This window comes from Thamnophis sirtalis, unplaced genomic scaffold, assembly GCF_051295495.1.
Source record: "Thamnophis sirtalis isolate CommonGarterSnake01/CBP01778 unplaced genomic scaffold, rThaSir2_p1.2 scaffold_10, whole genome shotgun sequence".
Lineage (NCBI taxonomy): Eukaryota > Metazoa > Chordata > Lepidosauria > Squamata > Natricidae > Thamnophis > Thamnophis sirtalis.
The window spans coordinates 7,531,792-7,546,736 of NW_028261390.1; the positions used below are offsets into that span (position 1 = coordinate 7,531,792).

A 14,945-nucleotide genomic window follows, 5' to 3' on the forward strand; every position below is an offset into this window, starting at 1 on the left:
TCGTTGAAATCAGTGCTGGTGTTAAGTGGTCGGGGAGTGGAAAATCTTATTTAAAAACAAGCTGGCTTGCTGTTTAGTGTTGCTGTTTTGCATAGCAAATAGATCTTTTGCTTAAATCAGCTGCTGTAGTCTTCCTGGAATACTGATGAACTGAACAGACTACTACTAGTCTTCCGACATATTATCTGGTTCGATAGCACTGGGTGCAGGAATCAAGATAGGAGGAAGGGTTCTGGAGGAGCCAATCCATAGACAAGAGCCGCGGTGGCACAGTGGTTAGAATGCAGCATTGCAGGCTGAACTCTGCCTCCCACTGCCAGCAGTTCGATCCCGACTGGCTCGAGGTTGACTCAGCCTTCCATCCTTCTGAGGTCAGTAAAATGAAGACCCAGATTGTTGTGGGCAAGAGGATGATTCTGTAAAACCGCTTAGAGAACGGCTGTACCCCCTCACATTTTATTTTATCAAGCATGTATTAGACAACATATATATGTAGAAACATGATTTTGGATACATGAAATGGATACGAATAAAAATAAATATTAGGACAGGGACAGGTGCGCTTATGCACGCTCCTTACAGACCTCTTAGGAATGGGGTGAGGTCAACAACAGACACTCTAAGGTTAAAGTTTTGGGGGTTTGGGGAAGAAACCACAGAGTTGGGTAGTGCATTCCAGGAATTGACCGCTCTGTTGCTGAAGTCGTATTTTCTGCAGTCGAATTTGGAACGGTTTGCCTTAAGTTTGTATCTATTTTGTGCTTGTGTAATTATTGCGGTTGAAGCTGAAGTAGTCATTGGCGGGTAGAACATTGTAGCGGATAATTTTATGGATTTTATAATTTTACGATAACAAATGTATATGTACTCCAGTGGTGGGTTTCAAAAATTGTTCGAACCTACTCTGTGGGTGTGGCCTCCTTTGTGGGAGTGGCTTGCTGCCCATGTGACCGGATGGGAGTGGCTTGCCGCCCATGTGACCGGATATGACGATGCCGACGACACTTGTCAGAATCACCGTAAATTACCTCACACACAGCCCTGGCATGCATAAGAATATGATGTCAACTTGTTTTTTAAAAGGCATCTTTGGTTTGCCTTAAAACAACTTCAACACACGCAATGTTCTGATTGCACCACAAACGCAGTAGTCATCCTTACCTTTCACAGAGGCACTGAGTTTATAAATATGAGCATGATAGTGTAGAATAATCATATCCAAGGACCAGTGGTGGGTTTCAAAAATTTTTGGAAGCTCTTCCGTAGGCGTGGCCTGCTTTCCGGGTCCACTGGTGGAACCTCTTCTAACCGGTTCGGTAGATTTGACAAACCGGTTCTACTGAATAGGTGCGAACTGGTAGGAACCCACCTCTGATGTACTCAATGCAATGTGACTTCACATGTATACTGTTTTTCTCTAATTTTTCTTTTAAAAATAGGATAAGCCAAATACATTAACATATAGTGGAAATACACCGAGGGGAGGAGGAGTAGGAAAGAAGAAAGATGGGTAGAGAGGGATGGGAGAGAGGGTGGGGGGGGGGAGGCGAAAAGGAAGGGGGGGGAGTGGATCTGGAGAGAGGAGTGGTAGAGGGCGAGGGGAAGTAGGGTAGAGGGGGATGATGGAGAGAAGATAGAAAGTTGGAGGGGGTGGTGGAAGAAAGAGGTGTATGGAGAATGGAAGAGGTATATTGGGCTTTTATTTTCTGGGGCATTGTCGACATGAGGAATTGATGCAATTATTGTTTAATACTGTATGGTGTATACATGTGAGCGTATGAAAATGAAAATAAAATATACTAAAAAAAATGTATATGTATACGTTTGGTAAATATTTAGGTAGATCTTTTCATGTGACAACACTAAAGAAATAACACTTGGCTACAATGTAAAGTAGTGAGTATACAGCTTGTATGACAGTGTAAATATGCTGTCCCCTCAAAATAAGGCAACACACAGCCATTAATGTTTAACTGCTAGCAACAAAAGTGAGGCAACATCCCTGTGTGATAATGTCCAAGTGGGGCTCAAGTACCAAGTATTTTTCGGACTATAAGACGCACAGGAGTATAAGACGCACCAAGATTTTGAAGAGGATTTTTTTTTTTAAAAAAAATTGCACTCTGCAGACCTCCCAAACCCTCTGCTTGCCTCATTTTTTTGCCAAAACAAGGGCATGCACAGCCTTTAGGAGGCTTGTAGAGTGCTCCTGGGGGAGGGGGGGGCAAAAACGAGGAAAAAATGGCACGTTTTTTGCTCATTTTTGCCCTCCCCATCCCGCTGGAGCATTTTGCAGACCTCCCAAACCCTCTGCATGTCCATTTTTGCGAAGGGGGCGGGGTTTCGGGAGGCCAAAAATGCTGGATTCAGTGTATAAGACGCACCCAGCTTTTCACCCTCTTTGTGTGGGAAAAAGATGGGTCGTCTTATACTTTAAAAAATACGGTAGCCGTTTTCCCTGCTTGGTGCATTGTGACTTGGTAGTGTTACAAGGTCTTAGGTGTGAAGGGGGAGCAAGGGTGTTAAATTTGGCGTTCTCGCTCTCGCTCTCTCTTACTAGTCACTGGAAGTTCAACATGGCGCCTCATGGCAATGAACTTTCTGAGGAGCTCAAAAAAGGAATTGTTGCTCTACATTAAGATGTTCCCAGAGGGGAACCACAGAAACAGGCCTTGGAGTGGGTCCCTCCCGACTCTGTTACTCTGCTATTCTGTTAGTCTAAGACAGTGTTTCTCAACCTTGGCAACTTGAAGATGTCTGGACTTCAAGTCTCAGAATTCCCCAGCCAGTGAATTCTGGCTGGGGAATTCTGGGACTTGAAGTCCAGACAATTCGCAGGCTGGGGAATTCTGGGACTTGAAGTCCAGACATCTTCAAGTTGCCAAGGTTGAGAAACACTGTTCTAAAATCCAAATCGTGAAAGGTTTGACTAACATTTTCTTTCTTTCTTTGTTCCCAGCTTGCCACAGTTCGTGCGCTGGCTGCACAGGACCTTTGCCCACTCAGTGTTCCTCCTGCTCCTTCCCCCAGGCCTTCTACCAGGGCCAGTGTCTCCTCGCCTGTGGAGAGGGCTTTTATCAGCACCACAACCTCTGCAAAGGTAACCCATATATCTCTGTCTTGATAGGCCGACGAATGAAATCTCTCCCGTTCATTCTCTCCTCCGGTTTTAACGTTTGGGAAGTTTTTCGTTTCTCCTGAAATCTTTTAAGAGACTTTTTCAGATACCGTATTTTTCGGAGTAGAAGACGCACCTTTTTCCCTCAAAAAAGAGGCTGAAAATCTGGGTGCGTCTTATACACTGAGTGCAGCATTTTTTGCCCCCTGAAACTCTGCCCCCTTCACCAAAATGGCTGTGCATAGCCTTTAGGAGGCTTTCAGAGAGCTCCTGGGGGATGGGGAGGGCAGAAATGAGTGAAAAAATGGGCTGATTTTTTTTGCTTAATTTTGGCTGCCCCAGCCCCCAGGAGTACTCTATAAGCATCCTAAAGACTATGCATGCAATTTTTCTTGACAAAAAATGGGCCCATTTTTGCGACAAACTAGTTGGTTTTTGCTCGTTTTTTGCCCCACCCCCACGAGCACTCTACAAGCCTCCTAAAGGTGATTCATGCCTTTTTTTAAAAACGGGCCCGTTTTCACAAAAAACTGACCATTTTTGGGAGGTCTGCAGAGTGCAAAATCTTTTTTTTTTTTATTTGCCTCTTCAAAACCTTGGTGCGTCTTATACTCCAAAAAATATGGTCATTGTCAATCACAGGAGCCCAGGCAGTTCAAAGGAATATAGATTTATTGCATGCTAATGCTCTCTACAAGAATCCGAACTACTAACAGTCAGAGCAAATTGGCGGTAGATAAGAATAAAAGTGATTTGAGGTGGGCTGGACTTAGATCTCTTCTGGGAGTGAAGGGACTCAAGACTGTTGACAAGTTTGACCCTGCCCTCGGGCGCAGGCTGATCACCTCCTACAGCATGCGCAGTGCAATTAAAATTGTTCTGCACATGCAAAAACAAGATGGCCGCCTATGGCGCCGCCTGGAGAACTGGTTCAGGGGCATGGCAGGCCTGGGTCGCTGCTGGTTCCAGTGATCCAGGCCATCAAATCACCACTGGTTTGGCCGAACCGGTAGGAACCCACCGCTGAATCTGTTCGGTTTGGTTTCCCAATTCTTCTTCTTCTGCAGATTGTCATTCATCCTGCAGGGCTTGTGTTGGCCCAGAACATTCACACTGTACGCAGTGCATGAACCCAGAGGAGAACCTTCAACCGCACCTGAGCCTTGAGGAGAGGCCCATTGGCACCTGCTTGCCTCAGTGCAAAGCCCACTTCTACAGTAACGAGGACAGGATATGCAAAGGTGAGCAAAGATCCGTTCTCTCCCAAGTTTATAACTGAAAAAGAGAAGCTTACCGTATTTTTTGGAGTATAAGACGCACCCTTTTCCCTCAAAAAAGAGGGTGAAAATCTGGGTGCGTCTTATACACTGAATACAGTGGTTTTTTTGCCTCCTCAAACTCGGCTCCTTCACCACATAGCCTTATGGAGGCTTTCAAAGAGCACTCCATAAGCCTCCTAAAGACTATCCATGCCCTTTTTTTGACAAAAAACAGCCCCGTTTTTATAAAATTTGGGCCGCTTTTTTATCGTTTTTGCCCCCTCCCCCCGGAGCACTCTGCAAACCTCCTAAAGGCTATTCATGCCCTTAAAAAAAAACAGGCTCATTTTCGCGAAAAAAGGGCTATTTTGGGGAGTTTGCAGAGTGCAAAAACTTTTTTTTAAAAAAATTTGCCTCTTCAAAACCTTGGTGCGTCTTATACTCTGCTGCGTCTTTTACGCTGAAAAATACGGTAAGTCTTTTAACATGGAGAACTAGCTGAGATTGAATTCCTCAAGCAGCCCAATGCCTCTGTGTGTCTTGGGGCCTCCTACTGCAAAGAAAAAAAAAGATGCTTTTGAAGTGAATTTAGCAATAGTAATAGCACTTATATACCGCTTTACAGTGCATTATAGCCCTCTCTAAGCAGCTTACAAAGTCAGCCTATTGCCCTCAAGAATCTGGGTCCTCAGTTTACCCATCTGGGAAGGATGGAAGGCTGAATCAACCTTGAGCCTGGTGAGATTCAAACTGCCAAATTTCAGGCAGCCGGCAGTCGGCAGCAGTAGCCTGCAGTACTGCATTCCAACCACTGTGCCACCGTGGCTCAAATTTAAAGCACATTTGAGCCTTTTTTGGCGCCAAAAGAAGGCTGCCTAAAACATAAATGTTTTCTTTGCCTTACCAATGTTAGACCCGAGGGAGTCTGTTCCAATTTTTTTACTACCAATTCTGTGGGCATGGCTTGGTGGGCATGGAAGGGGAAGGATACTGCAAAATCCCCATTCCCTCCCCACTCCAGAAGTGGTATTGGCCAGTTCCCCTCCAAACTACTCAAAATCTCTGCTACTGGTTCTCCAGAACCTGTCAGAACCTGCTGAATTTCACTCCTAGTCTGAAGTCTGATGAGAGTTAGATGTTGAGTAGCGGTACCACTGTACTGAGGATTGAGTTCCAAGAAGTTGCTTTAAAGCATCTAGAAGTGCAACCAAAGCCGTTATCTCGTACTCTTGAAAGCAAATGCTTCTCTTCCCTGGATCACAAGGTTGTCCATCACAGCAGCTGTATACTCTCAGGAAAAGACAGCTGGGTCAAATCTCTCTCTCTCTCCCTCTCTCTCTCTCTCTCTCTCTCTCTCTCTCTCTCTCTCTCTCTCCCTCCCTCCCTCCCTCCCTCCCTCCCTCTCTCTGTGTGTCTCTTATCTCTGTCTCCCTCCCTCCCTCTTTCTGTGTCTCTCTCCCTCTCGCTCTTCCTCTCTCTGTGTCTCTATCTCTGTCTGTCTCCCACTCTCTCCCTCTCTCTGTGTCTCTCTCTATCTCTCCCTCTCTCTATCTCTCCCTCCATCTGTGTGTCTCTCTCTCCCTCCCTTCCTCTCTCTGTGTGTCTCTGTCCCCCTCCCTCCCTCCCTCTGTCTCTCTCTCTCTCTCTGTCTCCCTCTCTATCTCGCTCTCTCTGTGTCTCTCCCTCCCTCTGTGTCTCTCTCTATCTCTGTCTGTCTCCCTTTCTATCTCACTCTTTCTGTCCCTCCCTCCCTCCCTCCCTCCCTCCCTCTGTGTCTCTCGCTATCTCTCCCTCCCTCCCTCCCTTCATCTGTGTGTCTCTCTCTCCCTCCCTTCCTCTCTCTCTCTGTGTCTCTCTCCCACTCCCTCCCTCTCTCTGTGTGTGTCTATCTCTATCTCTATCTGTCTCCCTCTCTGTCTCACTCTCTCTGTGTCCCTCCCTCCCTCCCTCTGTGTCTCTCTCTATCTCTCCCTCCCTCTCTTCCTTCATCTGAGTGTCTCTCTCCCTCCCTTCCTCTCTGTGTGTGTCTCTCTCTCCCCCTCACCCCCCTCTGTCTCTCTGTGTCTCTGTCCCTCCCTCCCTCCCTCTGTGTCTCTCTCTCTGTCTCTCTCTCTCTCTCTCTCTCTCTCTCTCTCACACACACACACACACACACACACAGAGACAGAGACAGAGAGAGACAGAGACACACAAACGGGTGGTATTCACTTACCTTCTACCGGTTCGCAAATGTGAGCACTCTGCCTTCTGCCTTAATTAAGTGCCTAAATGGGATGCAGTAGAGCTGGGGCAACTGCTACTGGTTTGGGCGAACCGGTGAGAACCGGCAGAATGCCACCTCTGACATAAATGCAAAACACACAACACACACACACACACACACACACACACACACGCACCCCTCCCTGAGCTCCCAATCTGAAGCAGCCTTAGTACAAATCACTTTGAAAGAAAGAATTCTGCAGATCTGGATAACTTCCACATCGGCGAAACACATCTCTGAGCCGACCAATAAACTGCCTTCAAGTGATGGGCTAATAAAAAGTGGTTTTGTCAAGTGATTTAGGTTGTCCTGACATTTATTGGAAGAAAATCCTGTTCAAAGGTAGTTCTCAACTCCATTTTTTGTTGTGCTCAAGGGTGGCTTTTGTGTGTGTGTGTGTGTGTGTGTGTGTTGTTGTTTTTTGGTTAACAATACCACATCGCCTTCTCTCTTAAAAGCACCAGTTCAGCATTTGTACCCAGAATATGTACCAACGAAGCAAGAAAATTTGCTTATGATATAGATTGGGGGAAATTGGAACGAGAGGGGAGGATGCTGAGACTAGCAGATCCCGGCCGTAGAGACGGCAAGAGGAGAGTCCGAAGACCAAATAATTCAAACCTCTGCCTGAAGCAGGAAAGAGCCAAGGTGGCGCAGTGGTTAAATGCAGCACTGCAGGCTACTGCTAGATCAGCAGTTCAGCGGTTCAAATCTCACCGGCTCAGGGTTGACTCAGCCTTCCATCCTTCCGAGGTGGGTAAAATGAGGACCCAGATTGTTGGGGGCAATATGCTGACTCTCTGTAAACCGCTTAGAGAGGCCTGAAAGGCCTATGAAGCGGTATATAAGTCTACTGCTATTGCTATTGCTATTGCTAAAGTATCCCCGTAGAGACAGCTTTTTAGTTTCTGATTGTCCATAGCCTCTTTCGGCAGCCTGACACACCCACTGTCCCAAAATCCGGCAGTTGAAATTGGTTTGAAAATGGCCAAATTACAAGCAGTGAACTCCTCCATGCCTTCTGTCAAGTTTGTTTGGTTATTAAGTGCCTTCAAGTCAGCTTTGTCTCCTGGCAACGGCCTAGATAAATCCCCGCCGTTTCCTTGGCAAGATTTTCAGAAGTAGTTTGCCATTGCCTGTTTCCTAGGGGTGAGAAAGAGGCACTGGCCCAAGCTCATCCAACCTGGCTTTGTGCCAGTGGTGGGTTCCGGATCCCGTGGCAACTGGTACGTTGCGACGAGGAGTGACCCGTCAAAACCGCGGTAGACTGAAGCGCGCCGGATTAAAGCATGTACGTGACGTCATCAGCAGCGCGACGAAAAAATTTAAAAATAAATTAAATTAAAATTAAAATAAAATTAAAGCAAGCCGATTCACATAAAGGTAAGGGTTAGGGTTAGGGTTAGGGTTAGATTAAGGGTTAGGGTTAGGTTTAGGGTTACGTTAAGCGTTAGGGTTAGGTTTAGGGTTAGGTTAAGGGTTAGCGTTAGGTTTAGCGTGAGGTTAAGGGTTAGGTTTAGGGTTAGGTTAAGGTTTAGGGTTAGGGTTAGGTTTAGGGTTAGGTTAAGGGTTAGCGTTAGGTTTAGCGTGAGGTTAAGGGTTAGGTTTAGGGTTAGGTTTAGGGTTAGGTTAAGGTTTAGGGTTAGGGTTAGGTTTAGGGTTAGGTTAAGGGTTAGCGTTAGGTTTAGCGTGAGGTTAAGGGTTAGGTTTAGGGTTAGGTTTAGGGTTAGGTTAAGGGTTAGGGTTAGGTTTAGGGTTAGGTTTGGGGGGTTAGGGTAAGGTTTTCGCTTTAATTTTAAGTTTACCGCTCACAGCGCGATGTTTTCGTCGCGCTGTGATGACGTCACGTACGCGCTTTCGTCAAGCGCGCTTTATTCTACCGCAGTTTTGTGGTGGAACCGCGACGAGGCCGGACGTCCGCTACCTGCATGTGCACCCACTGTCTGCGATGTTCCAACTGCTCAGCGGAGTGTTGTGTGGGCGCCGTATGCTGCATGCGCGTGCGCAAATGGCCTGGTTGGGTCAAATACAGGTAAGGAACGCGGGCAGGCAGGTGGGCCCTCTGAAGCACCGTACTGGAACGGTGCCTGCTGCTCCCAGCAGACACCGGTACGCCCGTACTAGGACGTACTGGTCAGAACCCACCACTGCTTTGTGCCTAAAGCAAGATTAGAACTCAGAGACTCCCAGGTCCATGGTTACACCAAACTGATTCCCTTTCTCTCAATAAAATTCCCTTTTTACGGCCATGTAATCCCTTAATTCAGGGAAGAGTCAGGTTGACTGGGTGGACCTGAGCATTTACTAGCCGGATGCCCTTCCTGACATCACAGGGAGTTCACAGCAGATATTTTTTTCTTGGCACCCTGAGAGAGAAACATCTGCCACTGCCTAGGATTGAACTCTCAACCTTCCGAGTGAGAGGCAAGCTTCTTCACCATTTAGGCCACCAAGCCGCTCCAGCTCTTTCTGTCAATCCCAGTAGTAAACGAGTGACTTCTGATTAACAGAGGTACTATGATTAAGTCCCCATCTCAGAATGGGAGAGAAGGGAGGTAAATTAATCTTTTACATCAACATCTGTAATAAGCCATGTGGAGGATGGATGGATGGGAAGCTGGAGAGAGAGAGATGATGGATGGAGAATGGATGGATGGATGGATGGATGGATAGATAGATAGCTAAATAAATAGATAGATAATAGACAGATAGATGATGGATGGATAGATAATGATGGGTGGGTGGGTGGGTGGGTGGGTGGGTGGGTGGGTGGGTGGGTGGGTGGATGGATGGATGGATGGATGGATGGATGGATGGATGGATGGATAGATAGATAGATAGTATAATGAATAGACAGATGATTGGATAGCTAGATAGATGGTTGGAGAGAGAGAGATGATAGATAGAGAATGAATGGATGGATAGATTGATGGATGGAGAGATAGATAGATAGATAATAAACAAATTATGGATTTCTACCATGTTTTCCCGAAAATAAGACAGGGTCTTATTTTCTTTTGACCCCTGAAATAAGCACTTGGCCTTATTTTCAGGGAGGTCTTATTATTTTTGAGGCGCAGGAGGAGGCGAGCATGGTCACCTCATAGCTGCTGCCGTGTTGCAATATTTTCGGGGAGGGCTTACTTTTGGGGGAGGGCTTGTTTGAGCGCATGCCCTCAAAAGCCCGATTGGGCTTATTATCCGGGGAGATCTTATTTTGGGGGAAACAGGGTAGATGATGTATGGATGGATGGATGGATAGAAACATATATAGATAGAATGGATAGAATGGATAGGCAGGTGATTGGATAGCTAGCTGGATGGATGGAGAGAGAGAGAGAGAGATGATGGATAGAGAATGGATGGAGAGATGGATGGATGTGGGCCAACCCATGGCTACAATAAGATTGTCCATCTTTATTCAAGGCAATGTGTTCTAATGTGGATTTCATGTTTGCTCAACTCGCGTCAGGCCCGAAACCAATAACGACATATGGTGATTCTTCCAAGCTGAGTTCTTTATTGTTTCACGCCTACAGACAAAATATTGCAAAACCGAAGGCTCTGCTATCTGTATCCACCATATACTCTGAGAACTGTTAGAGATATCATGTGATATCTCTCCCACATAATATCTAGAGTGAGTTGCCTCTTATTACTCTGGAGTTGCATCCTTTCCCTCCTGGAGTTTCATCCATTTACATTCCCTCATTCTTTTTTCGTTCTAGGTTGGTCTTCTGCAGCTCAAGCCCATGGCATTTAAGGGTGAGGGAGGGGAGAAATCTGCAGCATTAAAAAAGAAAAAAGACGCTTCAGGAAAAGCTGTTACCAGACTGTGTAGAACAGTGTTTCTCAACCTTGGCAACTTGAAGATGTCCGGACTTCAACTCCCAGAATTCCCCAGCCAGCGAATGTTGAGCCAGCGAAGGTTGAGAAACACTGGTGTAGAATATGTGGCAAAATCCCCTGCAGCAATTCTCATGATTAAAAAATAGTCCGAGAAAGTCAAATTTTTTAAAAAGTAACTTGGGTAGCACAGATTCTCTAATTAACTTTAGACTCGGGGTCTAATGCTACGATGAATCTTCCTTTTTGGACATTTGCTCTCTTTGGAGGGATAGTTGTTTAGATCGGCGCCCCCCCCCCCCACCTCCAACTTTTTGGGCGCCAGGGACCGGTTCTGTAGAGTGAGATTTTTCCATGGTGTGATGACCTGGGACAAGGCACGAAGGTCAACCAGCAATCTGAGAGTTCCCACTCCCCTTTAATGTGCTAAAATTCCCCCTAAACACTCCCACATTCTTGGCACGTCCAAGAACAAAGCATGCACATACACAAACACACACACACACACACACGGCAGCCTCAGTCCAGCAAAACAAAGGAACAAGGAAATGCGTCCACAAAACAAGGAACAAACAATGAATCCACAAACTAAGGAAAAAAACTATGAGTCCATAAAGTTAGGAAGAAGGTACTGAGCCCACAAGTAAGGAAGAAGCAAGCAGTCCTGCAGGCGCCGAATTTCTGTACCGGCACACCGGTATCAATTCAGTGGCAAACGCTCCTCCCCACAGCATCTCCTTAAATCTCAATCCCCAGGTGTGACTTATGAAGAGGGGCGGCGCTCTCTCTTTCCAAGCCATTGGATCGGCCTGCGTTGTTCCTGCCTTCTCTCCACTCTCCGTGCTCGGGGATCAGGAGAGGGTGTTCCTTGTTCAATGCCTAAGCTCTGTTGCTCCTCGTGTCCGTTGCTTGCCCTCTCTCGGTCATCTTGCCCCCATCCCTCCTAACGAGCCATCCCAATTCTGAGGGGCCCTGGGCTGACTCTGTCTGTCTCTGCCCACCTTCCTCCGAAGCCAACGAAGCTGCCCCCTCAATCTCACATCGGCTCCAGCTCTCGATTGTCTTCCTCCGCAGATTCAGGCTCCAACAGGAGCATGGTATGCGGACTGAAGGGGGCGTGGTTTCATGTGTTGGCTTTATCCTGCGAATGGGGCCCGGTTTCTAGCATACTGTGGCCTGGTGTCGGTCCATGGCTCGCGGGTCGGGGACCCCTGGTTTAGGCGACTGTGTGTATTGCTTTCTTCTCCAAATATGTGGCCCTGGAACTTTTACTCTGGTGTTTGTCAACCGTAGCTACTTCAAGAGATGTGGACTTCAACTCTCAGACTTCCATACATGGCTGGGGAATTCTGGGAGTTGAAGTCTACACTTCTTAAAGGGGACAAGGCTGAAAAACCACTGTTCTACTCACAAGTCCCGCCATCTTTGAAAAACTGTATCGGTTTATTGATGGACTCGCTTTTCTCTTCTTCCCGCTGCAGCGTGCCACTCCTCATGCCTTTCTTGCACCCGAGGGTCTTCCGAGAACTGCACCGCTTGTGCCCCTCCTCAAGTCTTTCATGAAGGCCGTTGCAGCTCAGAATGTCCAGAGGGATGGTATCCTCAAGAAAGCCGTTGCTATGGTGAGTGTCCGGAGCGGAACTTCTGGGCAGTAGAACCAAAGAGTACAGGCAATCCTCCACTTGCAACAATTCACTTAGTGACCATTCAAATTTCCAACGGGACTGAAAATGCCCACTTACGACCACTTTTCACTTATGACTGTTACAGCATCCCCATGATCACGTGATTTACATTCAAATGCTTGACAACTGTCTCACATTTATGACGGTTGCCGTTTTTGCTCGTTTTTGCCCTCCCCTGTCTCCAGGAGCATTTTGCATGCCTCTCAAACTCACTGCTTGTCCTGTTTTTCACAAAAAACGGGGCATGCAGAGGGTTTGGGAGACCTGCGGAGTGCTCCTGGGGACTGGGGAAGGCAAAAGCTTCCTCTTCAAAATCTTGGTGTGTCTTATACTCCGGTGCGTCTTATAGTCTGAAAAATACGGCATATCATTTTGTGCTTCTATATCCTTAATTTTTTGGGCAGCTCATTTTTTTTTGAGTTGTTTTCTTATTACACAAGAGACAGGAAGGCCACAGCTTCCAGTGGTGGGATTCAGCCAGTTTGCACCACTTCGGGAGAACTGGTTGGTAACTTTCTAAGCAGTTTGGTGAACTGGTTGTTGGAAGAAATCGTTAGGGCAGAGAACCGGTTCTTAAATTATTGGAATCCCACCACTGACAGGTTCTTACAAAATTTGCTAAGTTTGGTGATCCAGGAGATTTGTGATTGCAGTTTTATTTGCTCTGGTAGCAAATAACAGAATTCCTAGTCATGCTGGATTCTTGTCGAGGTGATAGCTTTGATCATCTGCCAGAATGACACGAAAAGAGGTCCCTAGAACTCTTCCGCGGGCAAGTTTTTATGAAAGAGATGGGAAAAGCATTCTATTTCATTTGACCCATTTTATTTCACTTTATTTGACTTTTATTATATTCTTTTATTTTGTTATTTTTATATTATTATGAAATTTATTTGCTGTCAATCCCAAAGGTGCTTTTTTCAAGAGGCAGCTGGACTTCCTTGTTTTTTTCTTTTGAAGACATTTCACTTCTCATCCAAGAAGCTTCGTCAGCTCTGACTTGGATGGTGGGGAATAGAAGGATTGATATTCTTTGCAGGCAGCTGGTCATTTGCATCCTTTCAGAGATCTGTTGAGGCCTCTTGGCGGTTTATCTGTATCCTGAGGGTCACCCGAGTAGTGTTGTCTTCTGCATTGAATACCATTGAACCAGTGGTGGGATTCAACTAATTTAACAACCAGTTCTCTACCCTGATGACCAGCTGGGTAGGCGGGGCTCAGTGGTCATGTGACTGGGTGGGTGTGGCCAACTCAACGTCACTCAGGTCGATGGGCACTTCGCCTTAGCTGTTAGAATGTAACAAGGGTTAACCGGAGAGGCAGTTTTTGTAAGTAGGGCAATAGAAATGAGGCTAGAAACAATACCAGAATGTTTCCTTCCTGCCTTCTTTACAGGATTAGCCGTGTAAAAATGAGATTTCTTCCAACAACCAGTTCTCCGAACTGCTTAGAAAGTTAAGAACCGGTTCTCCTGAATAGGTGCGAACTGGCTGAATCCCACCACTGCATTGAACGCCAGGAATATCTAACACTGATTCTAAGTTCCATCTTCAATTTACAACTTAATTTTGCAGCAGAGGCTTCGTAGCTAAAACAGCTGGCGCAGGTTTGAGGCCTTCCTCGCTTCTTCCCTCTCTCCCCTTGGTTAGAACTCAAATGCTTACCTGCTCTTTTGTGACAGTTTGATAGCGAAGGTATTAACCACCTCTGGATTTGGCTGTGTTTTATTTTTTTCTGACTCATCTTTTACTGCTGGCTTCTTAAAAATGATTTGTGTTGCTGACAAAGAAATATGCACAGGCTCCAGAAAACGGGTAAATAACAGATGGCAGGAGAGAGTTAGCAGCAAAGATCTGCATGAGAATAATGGGACTTTGCGGAAAGAATTACCTTGGCAGCAATGAAGATATTCTCCTTTTGTTTTTAATTGGCCTCTTAGCCATCTCTGTCCATGAGTGATAACGCGGATGGAAAGGTCTCCCTATGTAAATGTGTTCAAGTTTCATGTTTATCACAGATGACTATGATTTACATATAGATGGTAGATGTCACTATTTTCCAGAATTGGAAGCAGGGCTGGGTTCCTGCCAGTTCTAATCCCTTCTATAGAAGAAGGTTCCACAAATCTACAATGCCATTTAGAACCGGTTCCAGCTCCCTCCCCTTGCCCGTCCACCCATCATCAAGATGAAGAGCGAGAGGAGGAATTCTGGGAGTTGAAGTCCACAAGTCTTAAATCTGTCAAGTTTGAACACCCCTGGGTTTTTTTCCCCTAAAGGATTAGGGGTGCAAGGTTCTTGTAACTTGACAGCTTTAAGACTTGCCTACTTCAATGCCAGAGTTCCTGAGCCAACATGACTGGAGGAGGAATTCTGGGAGTTGAAGTCCACAAGTCTTAAAGTTGTCAAGTTTGAACACCCCTGGTTTTTTTTTTCTAAAGGGTTAGGGGTGCAAGGGACTTGTAACATGACAACTTTAAGACTTGCGTCCTTCAAATGCCAGAGTTTCTGAGCCAACGTTTTGGTTGCTAAGCAAGGGCGTTGTTAAGTGAGTTTCACATTTTACAAGTTGGCCACGCCCACCTAGTCACATGGCTGCCAAGCCACTCCCACAGTCACATGGCTGGCAAGCCATTCCCACGAAGCAGGCCACACCTACAGAAGAGGTTCTAAATTTTTTTGAAACCCATCACTAGTTGGAAGGCACCTGGGAGGTCTTCTGGTCCAACCCCCCTTCCTCAAGCTGGTAACCTTATACCCGGGATGGCAAACCGA

The 14,945-nt window shown here is 46.3% G+C and overlaps 1 protein-coding gene across 1 annotated transcript in view; it reads left to right on the forward strand.

Moving 5' to 3' along the window:
- Positions 1–14,945, forward strand: part of FRAS1 (Fraser extracellular matrix complex subunit 1) — a 279,515-nt gene that overhangs the window by 86,410 nt on the left and 178,160 nt on the right. Inside the window, exons 16-18 of the mRNA XM_087723886.1 lie at positions 2,960–3,100; positions 4,186–4,359; positions 11,968–12,108. Of these exons, the coding sequence (XP_087580012.1) occupies positions 2,960–3,100; positions 4,186–4,359; positions 11,968–12,108 (456 nt within the window). The remainder of the gene's footprint in view (positions 1–2,959; positions 3,101–4,185; positions 4,360–11,967; positions 12,109–14,945) is intronic.